The sequence below is a fragment of the Calonectris borealis genome, chromosome 19 (assembly GCF_964195595.1).
Source record: "Calonectris borealis chromosome 19, bCalBor7.hap1.2, whole genome shotgun sequence".
Classification (NCBI taxonomy): Eukaryota; Metazoa; Chordata; class Aves; order Procellariiformes; family Procellariidae; genus Calonectris; species Calonectris borealis.
This window is the reverse complement of record NC_134330.1, coordinates 12,226,512-12,254,078: the sequence shown is the minus strand read 5'-3', so window position 1 is coordinate 12,254,078 and position 27,567 is coordinate 12,226,512. Positions and strand designations below refer to the sequence as shown.

Here is a 27,567-nt window from a genome sequence, read left to right as displayed (position 1 = left end):
GAAATTTCAGTTAATTAGTCAGGAAATGGTTGTGCAGGGAGTTACGCTCCCGTTGAAATGGGCAAGAACAAACCAGCTGCCAATACTGATGTTTATTTTGATGCTTACCATACATTCTTGCTGAACTACAAATATGACAAGAAATGCAAGCATGTACATCTATTTGTTGATAAATAAAATCAAGCTCCCTCTGCCAGAGAAAATCCTTAATGTTTGATTTGCAGAAAAAGACTTTATAAGGAAATTGCCTTCCTAGCTTATAAATGAGCTTAGATTAAGTTTCTGTAACTCAAGATCTTTAACCTGCAGCCATCCTGTTGCGCTCTAGGTGTTGAACACAGAAAACGAAGAAATTATAGGATTGTGAAATCAAGTATTACCAACAGAATGTCATCTGAGGCTCTGACTCAGTGTCTCATTTGCAGATTTATGAATTGCGTGTCAGCACTAATTGTCAGTGACAAGCTAAACATCAACATTATCATCTTCAGTGCCTCCCAAAGTAAGCATGAAGAGACGGCCATTTGAAAGACAAGCAGTCAAGGGCTTGTACACACGAGGAATCTTGCCCATCTGTCCATGCATGTACAGACCTCCACGTTGAGGCTGTGTCCGCATGGCAAATAGCAATTACGCCACTAAACTTTCCTAGCAGCATTTAAACACCATGGAAGATTACCTTGGGGGCAAGAGAAAGCATTTCAAAATGGATAAAATGGTTCAAGAATCTTCATTTCACTGGCCCTTAGCAAAACTCAGACTCTATAGCAGCGAGTCCTTCCAAAATATTACTAAAGAACTTTAACCCAACCTCGCACAAGCTCATGTCAATAGACCGCTGCAGAAATCAGCTTCCAAGAAGCCGCCTTTGACTAAGGATCTAGTCCCGCAGGCCCTCTGCACCTGACATGTCAAACCCCTCCTCCTCCAGCTGACTTCAACTCTCCCTGCTTAAATCCTAGAAAATTCACAATGTGCTAATGGTACAAAGGAAAAGGTCGTGTCAAGAGTACAAACCAGAGCTCTGTTTACTTGTCATATAACAGGCAGAGTCACGCGCTCTAAAAGTAAACAGCAAACAATGAACACAACACATGCTCATCTCGGGGAGAGATCTGTCGTTGGCCAGCCTGCAGCTCCTGACTCGCTGCGTGCTGTCAGCACAGGAACAGGTACGTAACCCTAAAGGCTCCTTAAATTCCTGCTGGTTTAGCTTTTAGTCACCCAAGGATATATGCTTTGCCTGGTGGTGTGTATTTTTAGTATCTCCTCCTCCAGTTGTTGTCCTCTCTTCCCCTCTTCTTTGAAATATGCAAGTTCAACTTAAAAGCATTTGTTTAACACAGCTGAAACAAGATTTAACATAATTATCAAGAACTATATACCGTGCCTCAGGAGCTGGCTGGAAATTCTGTGCATGTATTAGAAAGCAGCATAAAAAGAGAGAGGATAAAGGACAGCTGCCAGAATTGTTCTCTGTCGCACTAAAAAGGGGCACATACAACCAGGTACGGCCAGGGAATTAGGGCCCAACAAAAGCCCGCCTCGCTCAATGGCCAGAGGCCACCACTGCCTGTTCCAGATTCGTTTTGTCACGTGAACGAGAACAGCTCGGAAACACATGCTGTGCCTTCAGCCTACAAAAAGCATCACCACAGCCAGAGCTACCTCCTATACTATTAACAAAAATAGTTATTTCTTTCTGTATCTATAATATATAAATAGACGATAATTCATTTTTATTAATGTAGCTAAATATATTTTATGAATAAGTTATTTGGAGAACATTTTTTCTAAGTCAGCAAGTACTGCTATTATATCCAGTGAAGGAAATCTTTAAGAATGGTCCTTTAAAGTACTCTAATTATCAAGCAGCCAATTATGGAAGTCTAAGTCAGTTTTCATGCTGCCATGAGATCGGTTTAGACACGATCTACACTTTGCACCTGTTTAGAAGTGAAAATGCAGCTCCCTTTTCTTAAGGTTCCTCTCCTCAAATACAAACCCCACCCCTCAGACCTATGCAATCTTCCACTCAATACTGACAACTTAAAGTAAAAATGATTGGCACCGTATCAGTCAAACACTCTTCAACAGCAACTCTTAAAAGTAAACCAAAGCTAGAGTAACTTCCATATCAAGTCTTAACTCAATCCTCGTTAGTGCAACTCTGACACAAAATGTTCCTACAGGCAAACCCATTTGTAAACCAAGCAAGTGTAAAATGATAAAAAAAACCCCACACTGCATGGAAAAATCCCAAAGGATTAGTGTCAGAAAGTATTTGGCAGCAAGAGTTTGGAAAAAACATGAAGGCCTAACAGAAGGAAGTGGCTAACGCCAGTCATTTCGTAGGATGTTGTTGAAGTAGAACTGCTCCAGGACGTTGTTGTTATTCAAGCTTTTCATCTCCTTCCTCCACGTCTTTCAGACTGAGCACTTCCAGTGTTCCTTTCCCTTTTGTCTCACTGCGGATCAGCTCATCAATCTCTCTGAAGCAGCCTGGGTCAATAAGGCACACCTGAAATATTTCACATTTCATGAGTCAAGTAATAATATTTGATTTTCATCAGCCCCTTTTCAAGGTCTAGCATTAATTTTCATTAAAAAAAAAATCATTTAGTTACTAAAAAGGACTTTGCAGAGTTGATAAGCAATTTCTATCATGTAAGCTTTCCACAGGTTCTGCCGTTCCATTTACCCATGCTGGACATGTCTTTTGATAGCTGGGTTCTAATCTGTTCTCAGAAAGATTTTTACTAATACCAGATTTTGCTTTCCCAGAGACTTTTTTTTTAAAAACTAATTAACCACTGTCAAAATACAGGCCTGACCCCACCAAATACATAAGAGTAACCTTCCATATACGCAGAGAAACTTATCAGTGTTGTAGGATAATCACTGCTAAGAGAAATTACACTGTGCTTCTCCTCAGCTGGAAGCAGCAATCTCTGTATAATAAAGGCTACTTTCAAGCTTACATCACTAGGATTGTGTGAAATTAAGAACTACAAAATACACCTCTAATTTAAAATCTCTGTAAACTTGCAGTTTACCTAAATAACTTCCATATATTAATTCATTTTCTAGTAAACTGTACTGGTGTAGTCAAATCAAGTATGAAACCCAAGGACTGCTTTATTGCTTACAATTTCCAACTGTTCATGGAATTCTTCATTCTCAATAACTTTAATGAGTGGCTTGAGCTTCTCTTTCAGTTTCTTCCCCTCCTTTGCTGGAAGAATAAATCGCAGCCTCATGTGAGCACGTTCAATTTGCATGGTCTCCTTTAACTGTCTGATCACTTCCAGTGCCTGTAAAGACGTTAGTAAGAAAGAGCATTTACACACCTGCTTAAAAAACACCACACAGATCAAATCTCAAATCCTTTGCATTAGCTTCAGACACATTTCTCGGTACTGATCACTGCCACTCTGCTGCAGGAAGCTTGCCATTACGCTATTTTGATAGATTAACACGAAAAGGCAGAGTTCTTGCTGTTTGTGATCACTTCAAATACTAAAAAAACCTGTCTGAAATAACGTTAAATAGCAGTTATACTGCAGAACAACAGAAACCCAAGTGGCTCAGATGCAAAGCCTGATTTACTACCTCAATTAAAATAAACGATAAAACTTTTATTTCTGTTCCAGACATATCAGTGTTGTTGCTTTAATTAGTTTCTATCTTTCTCCCTTCCCTGTATTGTTAGAAAACAAACTGCACGAGTTTCAGAGGCTGCTTGTATCCAGCATTCAACTGCCAGCCGGCTGAGTAATCATTCTGCGGGCTTTAGACCACAGGGCCTTTTTGATGCCTCTGTGACTGCTAACAGGGAAATTATGCTTGAAGACAACACCTCTGCGCAGAAGCTGATTTTGCAAGAAAACTAACCTGCTGCTTCGTGCTCTTGTGTGGTTTGACGGAGTAGTGAATATCCTTCATGGCTCTTTCTATAAGGATTACCGTGTATGGCCTCTTTGTTTCAGGATTCACACATTTGTCAGCCACAATAGTCGCGATGTCTCTAAACATCTGCTCCAGCTGTGTGTGTCGTTCTTTGTCCGATACCTGCAGCTCCCCTTTTGATAAAATCTGGACAGTAAAATATAAAGAAATCAGTTAAAGAAATCAGTTAATAAATGTCACAGGTTTGACTAAAGAGTGAAAACCCTAGTAACTGTGTTAAATTTAACAATTGCTCGAACAGTTTGGTTAGATGTGAAGCGCACAAAAAGAATAACCATGTTAGTAATGTACATCATTATGACAAACACTGGAAAGATTTCAGACAAAAAACCCATGACAGAAACACTAAACTACAAAAAGAGAAGTGCAGCTTTACTCGAATTCTCATCACCCAGAAGTCCACCATTTGTATCCCACCAAGAAGGTCTGAGAAATTAGATGTGTTCTTAACATTTAATTGGACTGTCCAAAGTAAGCAACTATCACCTTCCTTTCTCTGTATCATTAATAACATATCTTAGATGAGAAACTCTTCAGTGCTGGTTAACCTTTTTTCCGTGTCCGTAGACATCAGTGCATAGAAGCTGTATATTATACAGAACACTCAGAACTCTTCAGCCAAATGCATATGTAAAATTTAAGATTATACCACAGAGCTACCACTCCTTTCTACCCATTTCTTAACAAACAAGCCTTTCGCCTACAGCAGCACTGCATTCTATGAAAACCTTCCAGTAACAAACCAACCTACCATGTCCGTGTGACCCTTACGTAAAACATTTGGAAAATCTTCGCTGAGCTTTTACAAAGCAAAGTGGTTAAAACCTACCATCTTACAGATTTCTGTCTGGTCATCCGTCCCAAATGCTTGAACAAGATCTTCCTTCTTCGCCACCTGGCCTTTGGAAACGTTGACAAACACGGTGTGCGTCTGCAGGACCTCGTCGAGATCTTTCTCCCTAGAGATCAGCGCAGGGTTAGAAAACCCGTGAAGTCAGCAGCATAAGAGCGCAGGAGGTTTTAGCAAGGGGGAACAAGTCCTGCTGCCAAGGTCCGAACCAGTGGGGCCTGGGAACCTCTACAGCGCTAATGTCGCTCCCCAGGGAAGGGCAGGGGCACCGCACGGCGCCCCGGGGCGCTCCCCCTCCCCGGCTCCTCAGGGCCCCACGGTCCCGCGAGGCTTCACAGCCGGGTACCACGCGAGGTCCCCGGCTCCACAGCCCGGCCCCCCGCGGGCCTCTCCCCGGCTCCACAGCCCGGCCCCACGCGGGACTCCCCCCTCCCCGGCTCCACAGCCCGGCCCCACGCGGGACTCCCCCCTCCCCGCCTCCACAACAGGGCCCCACGCGGAACTCCCGCCCCCCCCCGGCTCCACAGCCGGGCCCCACGCGGGACTCCCCCCCCTCCCCGGCTCCACAGCCGGGCCCCACGCGGGACTCCCCCCCCTCCCCGGCTCCACAGCCGGGCCCCACGCGGGACTCCCCCCCCTCCCCGGCTCCACAGCCGGGCCCCACGCGGGACTCCCCCCCCTCCCCGGCTCCACAGCCGGGCCCCACGCGAGCCTCTCCCCCCCTCCCCGGCTCCACAGCCGGGCCCCACGCGAGCCTCTCCCCGCCTCCACAGCCGGGCCCCACGCGGGACTCCCCCCTCCCCGCCTCCACAACAGGGCCCCACGCGGAACTGCCCCCTCCCTCCGGCTCCACAGCCGGGCCCCACGCGGGACTCTCCCCCCTCCCCGGCTCCACAGCCGGGCCCCATGCGGGACTCCCCCCCCTCCCCGGCTCCACAGCCGGGCCCCACGCGGGACTCCCCCCCCTCCCCGGCTCCACAGCCGGGCCCCACGCGAGCCTCTCCCCGCCTCCACAGCCCAGCCCCACGCGGGACTCCCCCCTCCCCGCCTCCACAGCCCGGTCCCACGCGGGACTCCCCTCCCACGGGCCCACAGGCCTCCCCCCGCCCCAGCCGGCCCCTCTCGGCCAGGCCCCGGCGGTGGCGGCCGGTGACTCACGCTCCGCTGCGCCATCCCATGACCTTGTTGCGGTAGCAGGCGATCTCGAAGCGCTTGCCGCCGCGCCGCGCCCGCACCACGGCCACGTTGGTGAGGCGGATCTGGTTGGTGGGGGTGAAGATGGACATGGCGGCGGCCGCTCCTGCGCCACCGGCGGGCGCGCGCGGGGGCGGGGGGCGGAGCCGCCTCACGCTGCCTCCCCATTGGCCGCCGCTACGCCTTCCCCGCCCCGCCCCGTCGCGCCAGCAAAAGCCGTCCGGAGGGAAACGGCGGGAGGCGGCCGGAAGGGGAGGGAGGCGGCACATGGCCTGAGGCGAGGGGGCTCCGCCGGTGAGGGCCGCGGGACCGGGAGCGTGGTGCAGCGGGGGGCCGGGGGTCAGTGCCGGGGCCGGGGCCGGGGCGATGACCGTGAGGGAAGGGTGTATGGGGGGAGTAATAACCATGAGGGGAGGTGGAGGGGTGTGTGTGTGTTTGTGGGAGTAATAACGGGGGGGGGGGGGGGGGGTGGGGGTGGGTGTGGGAATAACCGTGTGTGGGGGGGGGGGGGGTGTGGGGTGGGGGGGAGTGTGTGTGTGTGTGTGTGTAGAGGGGTAATAACCGTGAGGGGAGGTGGAGAGGAGGGAAGAGGGATGGGTGGGTAATAACAGTGAGGGGTGGGGTAACAGCCGTGAGGGAGGGTGAGTGTGTGTGTGTGTGTGGGGGGGGGGAATAACCGTGAGGGTGTGTGGGTATGGGTGTGTGTGGAGGGGGGTAATAACAGTGGGGGGGGTGTATGTGTGGGGAGGGGGGTAATAACCGTGAGGTGGTCACTGGGGTGGGGAGGGGGGAATGGGAGGTCTGGGTGAGGGGCTTGTACGGAGGGGTGGTTACATGGGTGGGGGCGAGTACAGAGGAGGAATTCAGTGGGGTGGGCTCGGGGGGTGCGGAGGGGCAGGTACTGGGGTAGGCACAGGGGTGAGGGGGCAGCTCCAGCGGGGGGTCAGGCACGGGGGGGTGGGTGCCATGGGGTAACTGCGGGGGGGGTACAGGGGGTGAGGTGGAGTGGGGTACCCTGGCTGCTGCAGGTTTCTGGAGCCCCCCTCGAGGGGTTTGCTGCTCGTGTGGGCTGGCAGCAGCGGGGCTGCCGACACAGCGGCAAGCGCTCTTAGCTCTTTTCTTTTGGGAGGTTCAGTGATGCTGGTGGAGGGGTGAAGGGCATCCCCTGAAGCTTTTGATCTGGTACTGTAAGTAACAGCACAGGGGAAAAGTATGATAACAAAGTTTTCAGCCTCTTGGAAAGACTTGGTTTCTGTGCTCTTGTCTCATGTCTGCAAAAACAAGATCCAAGAGGACTGCATATAACAGTAGGAGAGTGTCGTCTGTGTTTCTCAGTCAATAAGTGTCACAAACAAGCCTTATTTAAACTCCTGAATGTTTCATATGAAATAGGTAATCACAGGCACTACGCAAGCGTGGTCCTGGCTACAACATTGTGTACCCTGAATATTCTGAACCAACTTGAAAAATCTCGGTTGTTCTGAATCAAACCTCACTCACACGATAGAATTCTGAAACAGTACTTTCAATTGAATCCAGGTTTCAGTCTGGCCTTGAAACTCTGCGTCAAAGCTGTTGTAATCAGTGTGGCGTCTAATGCGTACAAGCAAGAGTTGTGTTCAGCAGCAAGCTCTGTGGACATGATTTCCCCCTTGAAATGGAGCTTTCTAGCTCCAGAGCTCTGCATGTGTCGGGTCTGTGCAAAACGAAGGCCAGTAGCATACAGTGGATGTTTCACAAGTACTTTTTACTTTCAGACACTTGCACAGCACAAGTATTTTCTGCCTTTCCTTATAACAGAACCTGCCCTATCTAAGAAAAACCCAGTTTCCACGTGACAGTCTAAAATGTTAGCTTGGATACACAGGCGAAACTCAGCTGGCGCGCCTCTGAGGAGGTGAAGGCTCCTTGGTTCAATCGTAGTGTCTTGTCTTTAGCCTAAAGCTGTTTTCTGCAGAGCCTGAGGGATAGCTAATGGCATGGGACTGTGGGTGCTGTACGATTATTTTTTGTGTGCTCATTCTAAATTCATACTGTACGAATCTGCTCTTGCTAAATCTGCGGTTTATTCTAGATTTAGATGTCTCAATGGATACGTGGAACTTCTATACTTGCCTGGTGTCCTTATGGCTGCACAGATTTTACATCTATTCTGCTGTTGCTTTTGGGATCAGCATTTGGATCGTCATTCAGTTCACCACCACCAAAACCAAAAAGACGGTAACTGAACATGTAAGCATTTTGGTCTGAGAAGACCCCAAAAATCTGTGTGTGGGAGTGAGTAGTTGCTGGGTAAAGGTACCCACTGGTGCAGTGAAATGTGCTACTTGACTGTGGGCCCATCTAGGTTGTTGCAAATCCCAAATGCATTTTAGTTCATCTGATGGTTATAATCCTCAGTCTGGATTGTCTTAAGTTTGTGGGTAACTAAACGCCCTTGTTGCGCTGATGTTAGAGCAGATCTCAGCGGAGCACTTCTCACCTTGTTACTGAGAGAATGTGTCAGCCTGAGTTGCTCTGTCACTTCAGGTAAATCACTCTGCTTGTGCCCAGTGTTTTCATGTTCATGATGACAAGATTGGACTGGTTTTAGGATGGGAGTGGGATTAGGCCATTCAGGAATTTAAAACCTCCTCGTGCAGGGGAGTGAAGTTCTGCTGCACGAGTTGGGAGGTTCTCGGGTTCAGCTGGATCCTGTTATCTCCCTGATGTGTGAGATGAGTGGATTGTAGCATGGCCTAGTTCAGAGAAACAGTTACTTGTGTGTGTCTCTAGGTGTGAGAGAAACTAAAATGCCTTGACGGTTGCATTTGCGTAGTACTGAGAATCTGGTCACAGGATTTGAATTTTAAATGCTTTTGGGAAAATGGGGTTAACATCACTTTGAAAAGGGATCGACTGTGACACAGCGCTTGTTTCATAGGGTGAGAAATCCAACGGGAATCTCGCTTCTTCTGAAGGAATAGAAGACAAACTAGTAAATGGACATGCCACCCTGCAGGCAAAGGAGGTCTATGTTGCTGGGGTAAAGATTTTCTATGGGTCTCAGACTGGCACAGCAAAGGTATAAGTTTTTTTTTTTTTCACATACGTGAAGTTGATTTGAAGTATTGTTGAGATTCAGGTGTGTTGTTTGCCTTAGAAACCCTGCACTGTGTAAAAAATCTGAAAGTTCATCAGAAAGTTCATTAGCTCATTAGAAGTCATTGCCCAACATGAAAGATAAGTAAAAATTATATAAAAATAACAATTTTTCTACTCCCTTTAAGTGGAGCATGCAATAGAGACATTGATTGTGAAGTTTAAAGTTTAGTCTTGCAATATACTCTTAATTTGCTAGCAGGTCTTAGAGAGAAGTGCTGTTTTAGGTGCTTTCTCAAAAAGAAATTTAATTTGTGTGTAAATGTGAAATCATTAGTCATTAAAATTAATGTAACTCTTCTTTCAGCCAGTGTACTTCTTTTTTTTTTAATGTGAGGAATTATAGGTCCAGTGTCCAGTTCTCATGTGTCATTGTTCTTCCTGTGCTGGGAGAAGTCTTGTGACTGGGCATAGCAGGGCTTGTTTGACCCTTACGATAGTTGGGTTGAACTAATCGATAACTTTCTACATTTCTTTTTTCAGAGATTTGCCAAAGGTCTGGCTGAAGCAGTTATTTCCCTTAATTTGCCTGTGGAAGTCATTAGCATGGGAGACTATGATCCAGATGATTGTTTATCAGAGGAGGTAGGTACATCTTAAATAATAATAAATACAAGTTCTTCCTGGGATTGTGAAGGCTGTATTCCTCTTGTATTTCTCTCCTGTTATCCTGGAAATCCCCCAAGCTGTGTGTTGAAAACTGCTTCCCTTCTACGTAAGCAAGTATAGCCCACCAACCCCCAGCAGAAAATACCTAAATTTTGAAAATTACTAGGAAAGGATCATGTAGAATATTTTGATGCTGACAGTGGCTTTGTATGAGCTAGTTCTGTAACTCAGGTGCGCGTGAGAGTGGCTGCACCAGGTCCCCCTGTTCTGTCTCTGACAGTGTACACCTGGGGGAGGGTTCAAAACCAGAATAAGTAGATGGTGATACTTCTGCAGCCTTCATAGACTTGTAAGTTAGAAACTTCTTGTGAGGCGTATTTATATTAAGTGATCCTTGATGGATTTTTCTTCTGTGAATATTCATAGTTGCTTTTTGAATCCATGGGAGACTTTATTGCTGCAGGAGTCTGTTCAAAAGCTGTTGATAGGGGTGGGGAAGGTAGGTGTCCAGTTCTGTTTTACCACTGTGTCCCTGTTAAGTAGGGGAAAGACAGCTTGATCTCTCTTGGCTAAGGGAGGATGGCCATGCACCACTGTTGGGACTGTCACCTGCAGCATCCCACACCAAAGACTATTAACCCACTTAGCAAAAATCTTGTCTTTTGACCTCTTCCGACTGCCCATGTGTTACAGCTCTCTTCCTGATGTAAAGTGTTCTGAAAAACGCAGTGATGTTTTCTCTTCTGTTTATATTATTAGACAACCAGCAGGAACATTTGTGTGTTCTTGGTAGCCACGTACACAGATGGACAGCCAACCGAGAGTGCAGCGTGGTTCTGCAAGTGGTTAGAAGAGGCTGCGAATGACTTCCGCTTTGGGAAGACGTATCTGAAAGGCCTGAGATACGCTGTGTTTGGCTTGGGAAACTCAGTTTATGTTGATCATTACAACACGGTAAGTATCTCCTGTGCACTTTCTTTGATTTCTGCTCCTCTGAAAAGCTAAGCTTTCCTAAATGCTACAAACCTGAACGATACTGGTAGTTTGTCTGAGAATTGCAGCTGTTGTGCGGACTTGATTAGGGAGTGGGTTTAGGGCACGGGCAATGCAGCTTTGAAGCAATTGTGCTGCCCTTTTAAACGGGGAAGGAGTCCCATAAGCACTGCATTAATCTGGGGGGTATGGTAATGGATTTGGGAAATCCTTACTGAGTTAACTTCCCAGCTTTGAAAGCTTTCTATCAGTGCATGAAGGCACAGTACTGTAAACCCTCTCACTTGCTGCCTTTTGGATGAGAGCTCTTTTCTCAAACTACGTACTTTGCTGTATTGTGTGGATTTTAGCTTTATTTCCTGATCTAAAATATGACAGTATCTTAGCCTGGTAGGTAGTTTCATCTCAGTTAGAAAAATGGCATGACTTGTCACCAGGTTGTTATGTTTGTATAGCTGGGGCCGTGTGAAACGTGTTACGCGTGTGGCCATTTTGACCAACAAGCATCACGCAAAGCAGCTTGTTCCCAGAGCTCATCTCTTATCGCATCAGTGTGATAGCAGAGGTATTTTCAGATGGGAGCCCGAGGGTGTGTGGTGGTGTTCAGGCTGACTTGTGTCTGTGCTCTGAGTCAGCAGGTGAGAGGGAGTCCAGAAGTCCCTGCCTTGCGGTCCTGTGCAGCTCGCTAGCTCTGTTTCCAGGCTTGGTCCTTGCTTTCTTAGTTGCCTGCTTTGTTTAACTTGGGCTTCATTTGACTTCCCTCTAACTTTCATCCTATCCTAGGTTGGAAGAAATATTGACAGGTGGCTGTGGATGCTCAGTGCCAGCCGCATCATGACCCGCGCCGAGGGGGACTGCAACGTGGCCCAGAGCAAGCATGGCAGCATTGAGGCTGACTTTGAAGCCTGGAAAGCCAAGTTCCTCAGTCGGCTTCAGGCGCTCTGCAGAGGGGAGAAGAAGCCCTGCAATGGGAAGTGCAAGAAAGGGAAGTGCAGATCTCCAGGGAAGCAGAGCAAGGAGAGCTCAGATCATGAACGTGAGGCATCAGAATACGAGAATACTGAGGTAGAGCCGAGGTCCATGGGGCCTTATGGTTTAGTGCCCCTTGAAGCACTATTTGACTTCTCTCCTTCTTCCTGCAGCCCAGAAGGGTGCTGTGGGAGCTCGATGCTTTTGTTGTGGAGCAGAGGGGGAGGAGGGATGAGATCCCATGGTGGATAACAGGTAGAATAAGTCTTCCAAAAAGAATGACCAAACAATTTATGATGGACCTAGGCTACATGGCATCTATAGGATGAGGGAGTCTTCCCCTTGAATAGGGGGAGGTATATGTTGTGACAGATGCTCCAGGGAGCCAGTCTGGGTTCTCACCAGAGTCTTTGCTTTGACTCATGGCCAAGTGAAGCGTTTAGTTCCCTGTGAGCAGTTAACTTGCTTCCACTTCATCTTGTTGAAGCTTAGGTGCTTTGCTTGCATCCCAAGGTTTTTCCAAAGGCAGTTGGGGGAGTGTTACCTGAGCAAGTCCTGTATTTCCTCTGAACGTGTCTGCCTGTAATCATTTGTGTGTCCTCTGGAGTGTTTGTTGATTGCAGGTTTTAAATAAGAAATCCTCTCTCTTGATCTACAGTGCAAGACCCAGAGCTGCTATGGCACTTTAATCCTCCCTGCAAGCCATTTATTGTGGGTTGGAAATGATTGCTATGGCTACGTTGAATTTTGTAGGAAAATAGGGGCTTCTTCTGGCTAGGTGGGTTTGAGTGTGTTGGCCGCTGCAGAAACAAGAGGAATAAATCTTGCTGTTACAACAATGCTGTTGTGCTGTATCTTGGCTGTGTACAGGAAGGGAGACAACTTTTCTGCTCTGGAAAGCAGATCTCTCACTCCCTGTTCATTCAGGCAGGGGCACTTGGAGGAGTTAAAGGGGTTTAGGCGTCCAGATCATCATAGTGGGAGTTGGATTCCTCTGTATCGCTTCTCATGTGATCAGATAGGCACATGAGGAAAACAGAGCAGTCTGGAGGCAGGATATCTGGACTGAGTTTCAGGTGGTCTGTGTGCTACTGAACTCTTAAAAATACACACTGATAAAAGCCCCAAGTTTAGATGCATCTTGTACATTATACAGGTTATTGGTAGACTATTCCTTGTTTTTCAGTAGTCTTTACTGATTGTGAGAGCTGATTTCACTGGTTAGCACAGATGAAGGTCTTATGTTTAAAATTCAGATACCTTCCTAATTTATTTTTTTTCCTCTGATCTCTTGCACAGGCAGAGGAGTTGTTTGAAACCAGTAGCGAGGAGGAGGCTGATGCTGAGGAAGCTGGAGGCACAAATTCTGTCATCGATGTTGAAGATCTTGGCAATATCATGAGCCACATGAAGAAAGCAAAGGTACTGCTGCTACAGCGAGTGTAGAACTGTCACGTCTCTGTCACTGATCAGTTGAACTGATTAAAATATTACCTGCTGGATTTGAATCTGTAGGGTCTAGTTAGAGGGAGAGTAAAATATGAGCTATTGGAGAACCTGTCCCAAGAAAGAACATACCTGGAGGTGTGTTGGATATAGTTATCAGCTATATAGTTATCAGCTTGTTCACTGAGCAAATGCTGCAATGGTAACCTGTTATTTTCAGTCTGAAAGAAATTACTTCCACAGCCAACATCCAGGTCTGAACGTACATCTCCGCCACTGTGATTCACAGTCCAGTGTTTAAACACAAGTCCTGTTACTGTATCTGCCCGTGGGTACGTCAGCTGAAATGCAGGCGTGTGTTGTGCTGGTGCGTTGTGATGGGGGGCAGAGCTGCTGGTGGAGCGGTAACACCCTGCTGCGAGAGCTTCTGTGTCTTGCTTGTTTGTCTTGCCCCAAGATGAGGTGCTGTGCTGGCAGAGCAGGCCAGTGAGCTTGATCTGACCTGTGCTGAGCCTGTCAAAGACAACCGTGATGCCTGCTTTGTTTCAGGGTGTTACTATCTCTGTTCCTGTGCAGTTCTGCTCATGTTTCTTTTTCTGTGTTCAAAGAGTCTGCAAACAAGATATACCAAACTCTTTTATTTGGTTAGCACACAAAAAGGAGTGAGGGTATAAGTAGCTACTAGGCTAAGCCATAGTATGCTGGCCACGCAGTTGGAAGTTGGGAGGGGAAGGGTTGGCCCTGGAATGGACCTGTGATGTACTGCGTTGCCATCTGCTGACTCTGTTTTTCCTCCTTAGCGATCTTTCCACGGTGGTGTCTTTCCTCGTGAACCCTCGAGCTGCTATCCATCCCCCTCCCAACCTCTGTCTGTAATGACACCTTCCTTATCTTGTATGCCTCTATGGTGTGGACTTCTCACAGCTCTTTCCCGAATCTTAACAATTTCCTCAGCAGTCGGAACCGAGGTGACACCGCTGGGCCACAGCAAGCCAGGCCTGGGCTCACAGGAGGGAAGGGGGTTGCAAGGGGAGCGTGGGGATCTGTGTTCCTCACCTTAGGGAGGGGGAAGGAGGCAAAACACTTCCTGCTGCTTGTAACAAACTCCGTTAGGAGGGCAGTCCCACGGACCTGGGGGCGAGGCAGACGGCTGTGTGAGAGCTTGCATGGACTTGTGTGCTGCAGTTTGCGAGAGAAGGATGGATGAACCGTTTGGCTTTCATTTGTCGGTGGGAGAAAGGATCAGTCTTTCTCCCTGTGTAACTGTGCTGTGAAGTGGTCCTCTTTCTTCTCTCCTGCATGTGCTCACCACTAGAGGACACTGACAAAAAGGGAACTGCGTTTTCTGAAGCAGCATGCCCTGCCAGATGATTTAGACCAGGGAAAGGAGGTGGTGGTGTCCAGCAGTTTTATGAAAAATCAGGCATTGTATTTTCACCGACTGACAAAATATGGCAACACCATGATCAAGTGTAGTGTAAGCCAGGAAAACCGCATATCATAGTCCGGTTTATGAATAAAAAGTGAGCACAGCAATAAAATACCTCCTGGTCTTAGCTTCTCATGCTCATTGGTCTGGTAGTGAACACAGCTGAAGTATAATTTTATACATAGGCAGTGAAAATTCGTTGCTGCCTACCATTTTGGCTGATGCATGATTCAAACAATTGACTACATTCTCCTTAGCTTTCTTGTTGCTCTGCTTGAGTGGTGAGAGGTCTGTAGTATGTACAAATTACTCACTGCAAAAGTACAAATATCTCTGTAGATCGGGTTCTTGTGGCTCTGACTGAAGTAGCCCCTCTGATCTGAGGGACAGCTGTCTGAGCACAGATGCTCATCTGCAAGCTGCAGTTTCTGATCTGCTGCCTTTTCCTTGGAGGAGATGGCAAACACTTGTTCTGCCCTGGCAGTTGAATGCTGCCCTCTTGCCTCTGCAAACGGTTAAATCCTGAGAGCGCAAGTCTCCGTGTGAGGCAATGATGAGGACTGGAAGTACACCCTGTGCACGAAAGTGTCCTGGCCCTTTTGGATATAAGCTGTTGTCAGCTGATGAGACAGGAGGCCCTAAAACTGTGGCTGGTGCCACTGAACTGCCCTGCCGTAGTCATGTCCCAGCTTTTTGGATCAATTTTGAAACCTTAAACGATGTAGTTCTCGTTACTGGCCCCTTTATTCCTGTTCTGCATGGTTGATCTGCCTAGCTGCGATCTGTTTCTGGTTTCATGCTTCTGTAACCAGAGCAGGTAATGGAGAAAGGGCCCTCAGTGGTGACTTCAATGTAAATCCTCAGCTCTCTTGAATGGGGGTGTCGTTTCCAGAGTGATGGCAGGATACAGCTGTGTAAATATTTCATGAGAGAGCCTGAACTGATGGCTATCTGTATCATTAGCTGGGAGAAGGAATGACTTTGTCTTGGTGGTGAATCTCCTGGGGAATGTGCGCATTGACTTGCAACAGGTTTATGCAAACACTTGAATTGTAAAATGATCCCGTAGGTGCGGTTATTTACTATAACAAAAATAAATGCTGAAGACTTGATATGAAAGAGCAGGATGATCTGCATTTATGAAAGTAATTTATCATGATGAGGCTCTCTTGCTTCCAGGTGGGAAGATATAGTTGTTTAAATCCAGTGCATCTCAGTTTAAGTCACACCCTCACTTTAGTGGGGTGAGTTTGTGCGATGAGAAGTTTTCTTTCAGATGAGTTGCGTGTCCCTTTAGCCATTTTCTTTCTCTAGCAGAATGCTGAACGGTGTAAAATTAGTCTAACATTTTTGTTTTACACTGATGTAATCTGTTGTCTTGCAGTAATCCGTACCAACACAGGCAAGTGCTTTGGTTTTTTGTATCTGAACTATCCATATACAAGCGAGCAAGTTTAAAGAAAACTTGTGTATCTCAGGGTTATATCACAGACACTTCTTCATATGCAGAGTTACTTGGACTTGAAATGTGCCTAACAGTTTCCAGCAGGGGTTTTGTGGATTTGTGTTGTCCTTTGCATATGGGAGATAGAATAGTAGGTTCTGCCCTGTGCAATATAGTTAATTTGAAATGTTTTAGGGTCCATCTTTGATCTCTTCTGCAGACGTGTGTTGCCTTTTGTGAGAATCACTAGCAGATGAGACAGATGTGCAGTCACAGGTAGTCATAATTCCTTGTTGTCATGCCTTTTATGGGATGGCAGAGCGAGGCTGTGGAAGCAAGTATATCTAATGAGTATTTACTCCAATCTCTGCAGGTGGTCTTAATTTAATTTTGCATCCATCTCCTGTTACTTGACTTGATGGAAATCAAGGCTGAGTTTTGTTTTACAGCTTTTTATACTGCAGCTTCATTGCATTTTAAAAAGTATTGTCAAAGGGCTTGAGACAGGTACTGGATTCTTGCAGTCATTTGGGTCAGGCAGGTGGATTCAGGAGTTCAAGGTGAATGCCAGAACCTCTCTTCCTGGTATAGTTGTAGCTATTACATACTCTCCCTTGGAAAAGAGGTGGATTTTTAAAGAGCTTCTGAGGGTAAAGGTACACAGTTCAAGGTGATGGGGCCTTCTGCACACTAATCTGAGCCCAAAAATTGGCATAAGGCAGGGTGGCAACAGGAAATCATTCAAATATATAAAATGATGACTGATAGGAAGGTAAATTCCACACTTGTTTCCCAAATCTCATGCTGTGTGGTGATGACTACTTCATAGCTGCTAAAATCCAGACCTTTTTTTCCGAGTAACTCAGTTTTTGGAACTTGCTGCCACGAGAAATAGTTGCAGGTGATGCTTAGTGGGCTCCTGAACTGGACTCTAATCTTTACATCAGTACAGATAATGTCTGTGCTTTCATGAAGGGAATTGCTAGGCATGAAAGTCCAGCAGTGCATTACACAACCATGGCCCGAAGGAGGGCTGGAGAGGTCAATCCATCGCTGTCAGCTCTGAGGTGAGAGAGCACCTCTCTGGGCTTCACTCAGGTGAAGATGATCCAAGGCTGTGGTGCCAGGCTGGGCTGGGTGATGGACAGCTAGGTGGGTGAAGGTCTGGGTTTTCTCTGCATTTACTACCCTTCCAACTGCTTGTTTTTAGGCTGAGAACCTGGGCCTGTTCTCCAAATTGCTTTCATGCAGCAGCAGGAGGCAGTGGTGGTTCTTAGTGGATTTAATAACTAATTGGATTTCTGAGTTTTACAATTGTGGCACACTTTTCCTGTCCTCTAAAGTTACTCCCCTGAAATGTATTTATCAGATAAAATGTGAAATCTAATGGGTATGTTTGTGGCCTGCAAGACTGCTATTAATCATAGGGACACCATTTCTTAATGTATATTATCTCCCACAGCTGGGAGATTGTGATAAACTAGAAAGACAGATCAATCTAGACTTGTTCCCAGGGAATGAAATGGCTTTATTAACCTTCATATTTATAAACTGCAGGCATGAGTAATAGTAATAATAATATCCTAATTTTTTTTTGATGGGTTGGGAAGTAATCAAATGGGCATATTTTGTTGACACAATTTTGAGATTAATGTTCTTGTTTTCTAAAACAGAAAGTTTAATGATCCTGATAGTCACATTTGCAATGTAAATACGGGGGGCGGGGGGGTGAGAGAGCAAGACTAAGTCTGAGTTTACAGGAAACAAAATATGTCCCAGAGAACATGTTCAAGAAGTTTCTGTTTACTTCTGTGTCCATTTTGCCACAGGGCAGGTTTCCTGATCCCCTTTGGCACTCTTCCCTAAGAAGTCATCCTACGTTAGCCATTTACCACCACTGGGATTGTAAATCATGCCACTCGCAGCGTTTCCTAAGAGCCTTCTGTGAGCGTATGACTGCTGTGGAAGACCAAACCTTGCTGACACTGGGTGAAGAAACTTTTAATGAAGTTGCCTGGAGTTTGATTTGAAATGGGGCAGTGAGTGTTGTATAAGGTATTTAAGGTGTAAGGTTTACAGACAAAGTGTTGTATGCAACTTTGTGTTACAGGCAGAAACTTTTTGGAGTATGCAAGAACTGTTAGCCATATTTTAACTGAATTGAATAAGGCTGGGTACTTAACTGTCAGATTTAGAAACAGCTGAAAATGATGTGCACATTTAGAGCTCTCCACAAACTTTCTCTAACTTTTAATAGGTGAAAGATTCCTATAGGAAAAATGTGCTCTTATCTGCAACAGCTCAGTCTCTGGGCTAGATTTTGACCGCTGCTACTCTGGCTCAGAATTTAGTGTGATCCTACATTTTAAAATGAGCTTTAAGAAATATCATTTAACTGCTTGGGGACTACTTCTAGCATTAAAACCTGGATTTGTCACAGAGACACTTCACCCTTCCCCTTTCCTGTGTTCAAATCTTTCTTCTCTAAACCTTGGCTATCGAAAAGAATAAAAATTCATAAACAACACTACAAGAGATCTTAAGGCTTGCCTTTTCTATGTAAGACTTGGGAGTGCCCAATGAAAAAGAGGAAAAAAATTACTTTAAAGGTAACCTCTGGCTGGACATTCTGTCTCTGACAAGTGGTATGATACTGGCTTCCTTGACCAGCCTTTGTAAAGGACTTTGAATGAAGGCTTTTATTTTTGCCCTGGGTGGTAGATCCCATATCCCTTGCTGTTCTTTAGTCTGTTGTAAATTAGTCAGTAAATGGGTAGTGAAGCAGAGCTGATAGATATAAAAAATTCTGGAAGTCTGAAGTCCCCCTGAGTATTGGGCTTCCTTTTTTTTTTTTTTCTTTTGGCAACCTTTTCTTGACTACATCTGTTGTTGGAGATGATCAGGGTTTAGCCTGCAGCAGTCCAGCCCATCTGCTTACCATTTCTCACAAACTTTGTGCTGCATTTCTCAGGTGTTTATTTTTCCTGTGCATTTTTTAAGGTTCTTGCCAGCCAAATAACACGGTTGAACAGAAGTCCACAAATCAGTGCTCAGAGTAATTACCTGCTGATGGTAATTGCTGGGAGGAAGTGGCCAGTTGATGTCGTTGCTGTATCTAAGGAGAAAGTAGCACAAGGATGTCCTGTGGGAGCGCAGCGTCTGTTGCCAAATAAATGTGTTGATTGGGTAAGGTGTTATGAGGTACAGTAAATGCGTCCATGTTCTGCTAGACAACCCTGCAGGTTGGTCGTTCAGCGGTGCAGCTGGCAGTAAGCCTGTCCACACGTAGTCTCCAGTCAAACTTTATTTGCTGTGACTGCCCAGTGGTCACAGTTTGTAAGTGGCTCTCAACTGCAAAAGTATACATCTTCATCTTGTTCAGTGTCCTGCCCCTCTGTGTGAAGGGCAGCACCAGTTATGGACAGTGGGAGCTGCTTTTTCTTTCCTGTTATAAGGCGAGCCACAATTTTGCTTCCTTTGCTGATACTTGGGCTGCCAAAGCAGGCAAAGTATCTAACTTGCCTTGTTCATGTCAGAGCTGATATTCTGACATCCCTCTTCTGCTGTTGGTTGCAGAGGATTGGCTTGAGGTGGGATTGCATTTTGCTAGGTGATGTGGATATGCAGAAGAGATGGAGCCTCTCCTAAAAGCCTTCTGAACAGAAGACTGTGGCATAAGAGAGCTACAGAAGGAGCTGGACACTGTAACATGACATTAAACTGTTTTTGTATTGCACAGAGTACTTGCACGTGTGCCAAACCAGGCTGTGGTTTTTTCTCCTAGTAGCACAGTTAAGCTTTTGCATGAGGAAATGATGTTCCTTTTTGCCGCTGGCATGGCCAGAGCCTCTATGCCAGTGGTTCGTGGCAAGGCAGTCTGGGTCTGTATCTGTGCTAGCAAGTCATCCCCATGTAGGGCTTCATTCTGACCCAGCTCGTTTGGGCTGGGTCCCTGTGGTGATCAGCACTACCGAAACAACAATGGGTTGGTAGTTTTAGAAAGAGGAGTGCTGTTATATATCATCTACTGTAAACAAGCGTGCAGAAGAGACCCAGGTGTGAAGCACAAGGCTTTGCTGGAAAAGCAGCTTGTGGAGTTGTGTGCATGGACCTGTGCTGTGTCCCCCTTGGAGGATGAAGCACCACGTCATTGCTGACTCTTCCTTGGCCTGTAGTTTTGGAAAGTGGGGCTTTGGGTCTTGAGGGGTGCTCTGCAGGGCTCTTGGTTATCTGTCTTGGTCTGTTTTCCTAATTGCCTAGTTTACAGTCTCTTACAGTCAAGGAAGATTGGTTATGGTAGAAACCAGGCAATTTCCTTTTGACTTTAAGAATGTATTCTTATGATAATCTCGTAGCCTCTCATCTAATATTTCTGAAAAGCTGGTTGATGCCTATCATTGGGCTACAGACCAAAACTGCTGATGTGGGTGCCTGGAAGACTTGTATGCAGCTTCCACCAGGGAGGAGGCAGGTAGGGAAAGTGCAAATAGGGACCTTCCCATGCTGCTCTCTAGTTAGCGCTGACTTCTGCTGATGGTGAGCTTGCATGTGGTCTTTGGCAAAATGGTCTTCCCGGGAAGACAAACCCAAGTGGGGAGTTGTGCTTGGGACTCTCATGGTCCTAGGAAAATTGTGGACCTCTTCTGCCCGACACTTTTCCTAGTGTTTCATAATCTGTATTAACATTTTTATGGCTAGATGCTTTCCTGCGTTACAAGAATTCTGAAGACCAGTGAAAGCTGCATCTCTAAGGCGATGTGAGAATTGACTGCTCGCTGATGTCTGACTTGTCTCAGTGCGCCAGCACGCACTAGCTGCCTTCCTTTCTGTGGAAGGTATTCAGGGTTTCTAGCACAAAATAGCAGCTTGCAGTCCAGCCAGTGTTGCTTACAAAGGCTGGCTTTTCCACAACAGCTATTGCTACTAGGAAATACACCTCTAGCTGGCATTAGCTCAGATTGACTGGAGGCTTCTTCAAACATAGCAATTGATTGCAGAATCAAAATTCATCATACTTTCCTTTTTTAAATATGTGCATGGCGTTTTGACCGCTTGAAAGATTGGTGTGGAACTGAAATGCTCCTTTAGTCCTAAACTATAAGGAAAAGAAAGAAATGATGGAGTGGAGAAGTCTTTTACAGAGCCATTTAAAAAAAAATCTGCAAAATATGGCAAGACGTTGTGAAAGGATGTGTGCTGCATCCTCTCTGTGTGAGAAAGCAGAACAGACTGAAGTGGAAAATCTTACTGGTTTTAGGCTGGGCATTTCAGGACGCTTGTTAAATCATGTTACCTGGATTTCAGTTGTGATTATTGTAGCACAGAAGAAAGGAATAAAAATGTGAATATATGGCACAATTTTCAAATATTAGCTAGTTGCTTTTGAGTGGAGACAGACACATTTTTAGTTTTGATTCTTTTGTTTCCTTTGAAAATCAGTCGTCTTTATGGTGTATCCAAGGAAGTTTCCCAAATCAAACAAATGTCGACAGAATCATGCAGCAGTATGTGAAATGGAGTTGTGGTTTAACGACACCTTGTAAAAATCCTTCCGTACAGCAGAGCAGTGATGTTATAGCTCAGTGAAGCAATTTTAAACCCCAGTGTAGCCCTGCAGATATATTTTTAGAGTTGTGATCTGGGAATCTTTTTGTCCTTGAGGATTCTGGCCGATGTTGAACCTACAAGAAAATGGACGTTGGTGGGATCATTTATCCTTCCGCATTTCACAGAAGATGCGCAGTGCCCTTTCAGACTGATACATTTGGATAGCAGCATAAGTCTTCTCTCATTACTTGTCTGTGTGAGTTTGGGCTTTAAAATGCTGTTGTGTATGTCCAAAAATCTCAGCATTGACTTTTCAAACAAGAAAATGCAGGATTCCCTCTGCGGGGGCTCAGCTGCAGGTCTGTTTGAATAGCATTCTTTTTTTGGATGGCAGCTAGTACCTGCTGCCTCAGAATAATGCGAGGGACCTTCTGTTGTTCTACAGCATAGTAAGGTAGACGTGGATGGAGACTTCCTTCCAGCTCGTTATTGAAAGTTCACAAAGGTTTCTATGCCAGGAGAAATCTCACTTCAGAGGTTTGGTCTTTTGTTGGTAGCAGTCAGGACTTCTCAGGGGCTTTCCCCATGTTAGGGACGCTTTTTGGAAACGCATGCCATGATTTTTACTTTTGATCAAGCCGCCTCCTATTTCAGTCATGGCTAGGTAATAGATTGCCAAGTTCCCCATCTCTCAGCTGCCATGCTTTCAATCCTTGTCTGCTTTTTGCTTCATGCTTAACTGGGAGGCGATGTACGGAGTGGGTATGTAGCCTGTGATTATATAGACTCTAGTTGCTATTTTCAATAAGATTTTCTTGCTGTTGGGCTGTTTACTGGTTCACTGATTACTCAATCCAAGTTTCCAGGATTCATTTTTGCGCTCACTTGCAAATGCTCAAAGCCATTTTTATTGATGACTGACAGCGGTTTGAGTATCCTATGTTGCTGTAAGGTTGGCAGAGTGTTTAATCCATGGACTGAGCAAATTGCAGTTCTGTCTCCGTTTGTTATGGTTGAGTTGTGACAGCCAGAGCTTTGTACCTGGAGCAGAAAGGTTCCCACAGTGCACTAGCAGTCTTCTCCTCCTCTTCTGTTGTATTCAAGAGTATCTTTGTGCAAGTCTACTCCCTGTCCTGTTCTTTTTCTGTGTGTTTTAGTCTCGCAGGAAGGTTGCTTTGTAAGGACATGAGTCCCATTCCCGTGGGCAGCCTGATGTCTAGTTAACTTTCAAAAAACCCCTATGGTGCCACTGACAGTGGAGCCTGAACTGAGGGAAAAGTTGTCAGCTTTTCTAGCTGTCCTCTTGCCACTGGAGTGTTGCTTCCAGAGCTCTGCTTGGTGTGAACTTTAACTCTTCATTCATGTAATTCATGAAGTTTAATATTTCATTTAGTGACTCCCCTGGGAAAGTCTTACTAATACTTCTTGCTGCCAGGCAGTCTTTTCCTGATAGCCTTGCCAACATTTTCCCTTAGTGTTGGTTCTGTTAGTCCTGGCTCCAGCCCCTGATGTATTACTGTTTTCTTAATGTTTGTGCCTTTCATTTGTTAAAAGATCCTGGAGCCTTTTGATAGATGAGGCTGTAAATCGTAACAAGGCCAGGGGTTCCCTCTTGTTTGACCACTAGGAGGTTAAGTAGGAGAGAAGTTCAGTGAACATTGGGATGTCAGTGAACATTGGGTGTCATTTTCCTTCCAGGAGTAAAAACTTCTCGGGCAGCATGTTTTTTTCAGCTGTGGCACATCAATAAATAGAGCCATGAGGCTAAAATGCTAAATTAAGGTAGTTTTAGGGAATACTTTTTTGCATGGAAGTTATGCTGAACTTGCTCTCTTCTTTTTTTTCTTGCCCCCGCCATCTTAGCTTGAAAACCATTTGTTGTAATAAACCAGAAAACATCGAGCAGCCTGACATCCTGGAGAGAGCACTTCAGAGAGGAGAAGTGGCATGTCCTGTTGGACAGTCTGACCATACCTGAATGTGGCTGTGGATTAATTTTGTAGGCATATTTGTCGGAAAGAATTTGAAACAGTTGAACTGTGACTTGTCAAAGGGGCGGCAACACCTCTGCCTTGGCTGGGAATGCTGAGGTTCTTGCACGTGTCTGTTGGATACCCTCTGCTCTTAAGCCATCAAAAATGGGCTTCCCCTGCTGCCCGTAAAGTTTGTGCTGTTTGTGTCTGTTGTGCTGCCTGTATGGCAATAAAAGGGAAGAGATTTTTTTTTTTTGCCTTCACCTGTAGAAGAGGTGATCCTAAGTCCTTACGCATGAGGTTCAATTGCTTTTATTCAGATCTGCTTCAATAGCAGGAGCAAAAAAAAAAACCAAAACTCCAGCAGGCTGCAGCAAGAGCTGTGCTGAGCCTTGCGGTACCAAGAAATTGGAGTGTATTCCTAGATTTTCTCATCTGTGAGTTCTCTTGTTTGTGAACACAGACCAGAGGATGACTCTTCAGTTTTTCGGCAGTGAAGTATTTCAAGGGCATGAAAAGTTGGCTCTTGTCATTACTTGCTTGATTTGTTATGGAAAGACAGTAATTTGCCTTAGATTTACTACAGGGCTTTCTGCTAAATCACCGGACTTGAAAAGTTTGCTCTGCACAAAGTTAACTTTGTTCTCTCCGCTCAAACCCTAAATAATAGATATGAAAGGTTTATTAAGCAAATAAGTAAAACTCCCAGGGCTGTGAATTCCATTTCCCACAAGAAATATCTGAAGCCAATCACTTGCCAAACTGAACAAGTCAGGTATTGCAGTTCAGAGAAAAACAAATGATTATTTTGTTTACAGGCTTTCACATCAGGATGAGGGGGGAAAAAATATTATCATCTCTGTGAGGGCAAAAATGATTATTGAAATAAATGTGTTTCTGCCCTGCCAGTAAGGAAATTTTATTTGTTGTTCTTATATTTAGGTGCTTTTCTCAAATATTGCAGTTACAGGCACAACAGGCAGGTAGAAATGCAAACCCTTTAAATTCAGAAGGACTTTTTCTGTCTCTGAAGGCTGTCTTGGATAGGATGTTTCATTTGTAGTTAGGTCAGTTGCTGCATTTTTAATATTATGATGTACTCCATAATGCATATTTAGTTCTTCTGGGAGAATCAACCTGGCGTAAGATTGTAGAGCAGATAGGCCAGGATGTGTCCACTTGTAAATCCTGCGTAGCATTTTGCTTTAAGTAGCTAACAAATCTGTACTAAGATAGTGCCTTTCCTTCTTAAGTGGATGGCTGGGCCTAGTTCTGGGTTAAATGATAGCTTGTGGGAGGAGAAGCTCTTCATTTAAGACTTAATAGTTAAAAGATGAAGATTTTATCTCCTTTTATCTCCTTCCTTCCTTATGCATGAGGCTTTTCCAGTAATATTAATATTTTACTGTTAAAGCATCTTGGTGATAAATGAAGATCAAGTCTCAAGAAATGAGCATTTAAACCCAACAAATGACAAGTACTTAATAGAGCTAGCCTTCCAGGGAAGGCTATAGATGTGTGCTATAGAATGATGTGCTATAGAAACCAATGAAATCCTGCTTAAAAACTCAGAGAACTGAGTGAAAGGAAGTAGAAGATGGAAACAGCTTTCTCCTTCAGTAAGGCCCACGTTGTGTTACTGGTCATTAGAAAACACCTTCCTCACAACCTCCCTGAAACTGTGAGGAAAACTTTGTTCAAAATGAGTAGGAAAGGTAATAACCTCTGTCCCTAAATGTTTTACTTTCCGATTCCCTTCTCAGGTGCTTATTAGGAACTCTGTTTTGTCCTTGAACCTCTGAGTCTGTGTGGGTTTTTTCCTAAATTTTTTTTTTTCTTCTTCTGAGGCACCTTTATTTTCTGAAATTTTGCTCAGGTACAAAAGAAATCTGTCTGTGTGTCTAGGAACAGCTAGATTACTTTCCTGCTTGTGAAGAACAGTTTGGCAAGTCAGGAGCACTGGTTTCCTTAGTGATGCTACCAGTTGGTGGGTAGACTCAAACTGGAAGCGTTTGTATGAACTTCTTGATGTCTTTGGCACAAAAGAGGCTTGGATGTGAAATAGCCTCAGTTTTGTGAAAACAAAATGTCCTCGGTTGGTTTTTGTTTGTTGTTTATCCATAACTCCTTTAATATTTCAAAAAAGCCATAAAGGACTGACAGATTATAAGTTGCATGAAATATCAAAGTAATTATTTACACTTTCATGCTTCTTTGTGCAGACATGAAACAATAAATACCCATAAAGTCTCAGAAGTGACACTTATATAGCGGGGGATTCACGATTTCTTATGTGCTAGGATTTGCTTCTCCTGCTTGAAACTTTATGCTAATACGTGATATTCCTGCATTTGGTTTTAAGTAAGCTCCAAGGGCTTAACTGTGTCTATAAAGCAGCGTCTGCTGGAAGCCAAACGTAGGTGGGATGCTGCAGCTCGTGTGTCTGGAGTTGACTGGGGGCAAGGGGGGAACAGCCTTTTCTTGCAGGGCTTTGGTGATCACTGAATTTTGGTGTTGCACATGGCTGCCGCCTTAGGGGACTTGAGAAGACCACAGCTTCTACTCTGTAAACTCCTGGGCTGTCTAACTCATTGTAGTGATGTGGCTTTCTTCCCTGACCTGCCCCAAATAATTGGGACAATAGCTGCTTGTCACTCCAGGCAATCGTGTGTCAGGCACAAAATGGTTTGTTCCCTCCGGTTTGCGTTCTGCGGAGAGATGAGATTATTGTGCAATCGTGAAACACTTGCGGTTAAACCCTGGAGTCCTTCTTACTCTCAAATGAGATTCAAATACCTTGTTTCGTAAACTGTCCTAGAGAATTTTATTGCTGTGTTAGTAGAACAAATCTTGTGTGTTTTGTGGGGTTGGTTTTTTTTTGGTTTTTTTTTGTTTTTTTTTTTTAGATTTACTGTCCTAAATTACAGTATCTAATGAGAAGAGTGATAGAATGCAGGATTACACGAGTGCAAGAATTTGTGTGGGCATTCGTGTCAGTGTTAAGTTTAGCAGGTCTGTGGCTGAACTGTGCACAGTGTTTAAAATGTGATGCTTGAATCTAAATGGTTGTAATTCACTGTCTTTAAACAGAGAGAACGTGAGCTCGAGGAAGGAGATGTTGGAATGAGCTTGACTCGAGAGAACGCTGGGAGGAAGGAGGAAAGTGAGAAGAGAGAGATGATTACCCCGGCTCTGAGAGAAGCGCTCACAAAACAAGGTGAGGTTCTGCAAAGACCAGATGGTAGACCAGACTTTGAAGTCTTAGTGGTAGACTTCTAACAGAGCAAGTGAAAGATGGTGTTCTTTATGTTGAAGATACTGCTCTGGACCCTCAGTCATGGTAGGCTCTAACCAGAGGCAGGACAACCTCATTGTTGCAGAGGAACAAGCTAAAGCTGGGTAATGCATCTCAGCGTGATGCACGCCATAACGTGGAGAGTGTATCAGCGTTCGCAGGGTTTAATGTATCTGCTAAGGCAGCTTGAGAGAGATGAAGATGGTCCCACATGCCTCTAGCTCCCAGAGTGTAGCTTTCTCAAAGAATATTTAAAGATCAGCTTTGCATCTCTGTTTTGCATCTTAGTCCCCTGCTTTTATTTCAGTTTCAAACTCTGATTTTGTTACTGAAACTTTATTTCCAGAGAAGGAAGTAGTTCAAACTAACTGTAACAATCCACCAGATGATTAGATCAGTACTTTTCCTATGAGCTGTAGAGAACAGTTTTAATGAACTTAACACCTTTTTTAAAACAAAGGGCAAGCATGAGAAAAGCCAGACTGACAACCCTGCAGTTCAGAAGCCTCAGTTCTGAGTGGCAGAGCCAGGAGAAGGGTGATGTGAGCTCCCCTATGCTGCTCAGTTGGAGACCAAAGGGAGTTTAGTCTCATTTCTTTTATCTCTTGGGATGAGAGTGCGCTCAGTTTTCTTGCCTGCTGAATCAATACTCTCTCTCCTGATGCTTTTGAGAAGGCACTTCTGGTTGTTGCAGTGGAGGCACCTTGC

General features: G+C 45.2%; 2 protein-coding genes across 5 annotated transcripts in view; one reads left to right on the top strand and one right to left on the bottom strand.

Moving 5' to 3' along the window:
* Nucleotides 1–77: 77 nt before the first annotated feature.
* On the bottom strand, nt 78–6,175 carry SBDS (SBDS ribosome maturation factor). 2 transcript variants are annotated; one of them, XM_075169033.1, is made up of 5 exons: nt 5,978–6,175; nt 4,799–4,928; nt 3,967–4,095; nt 3,150–3,314; nt 78–2,521 (listed from the first exon to the last, which is right to left on the bottom strand). In XM_075169033.1, the coding sequence occupies exons 1-5, from the start codon at nt 6,103–6,105 to the stop codon at nt 2,393–2,395; spliced, it is 681 nt and encodes a 226-aa protein (XP_075025134.1). In that variant the 5' UTR covers nt 6,106–6,175; the 3' UTR covers nt 78–2,392. The 2 variants fall into 2 exon arrangements, with proteins under 2 accessions (XP_075025134.1, XP_075025131.1); XM_075169030.1 differs by having other exon boundaries at nt 3,895–4,095; nt 5,978–6,174.
* A 52-nt stretch (nt 6,176–6,227) lies between these two features.
* Nucleotides 6,228–27,567, top strand: part of TYW1B (tRNA-yW synthesizing protein 1 homolog B) — a 109,794-nt gene continuing 88,454 nt past the window's right edge. Inside the window, exons 1-9 of one of the 3 annotated variants that reach the window (XM_075169019.1) lie at nt 6,228–6,307; nt 8,088–8,245; nt 8,937–9,077; nt 9,638–9,739; nt 10,523–10,717; nt 11,540–11,821; nt 13,025–13,147; nt 19,045–19,230; nt 26,655–26,781. In XM_075169019.1, coding sequence (XP_075025120.1) covers nt 8,102–8,245; nt 8,937–9,077; nt 9,638–9,739; nt 10,523–10,717; nt 11,540–11,821; nt 13,025–13,147; nt 19,045–19,230; nt 26,655–26,781 — 1,300 coding nt within the window. In that variant the 5' untranslated portion in view covers nt 6,228–6,307; nt 8,088–8,101. The remainder of the gene's footprint in view (nt 6,308–8,087; nt 8,246–8,936; nt 9,078–9,637; nt 9,740–10,522; nt 10,718–11,539; nt 11,822–13,024; nt 13,148–19,044; nt 19,231–26,654; nt 26,782–27,567) is intronic. The other 2 variants (XM_075169022.1, XM_075169020.1) reach the window with 2 other exon arrangements.

Bases quoted from the DNA above. Each gene is read 5' to 3' on its own strand.
- SBDS (XM_075169030.1), bottom strand. From the start codon at position 6,105: ATGTCCATCTTCACCCCCACCAACCAGATCCGCCTCACCAACGTGGCC. The intron at 4,929-5,977 runs GTGAGTCACCGG...GCTGATCTCTAG, and splicing joins ATGGGATGGCGCAGCGGAGC to GGAGAAAGATCTCGACGAGG. The intron at 4,096-4,798 runs GTAGGTTTTAAC...TTTACTGTCCAG, and splicing joins AGACAGAAATCTGTAAGATG to ATTTTATCAAAAGGGGAGCT.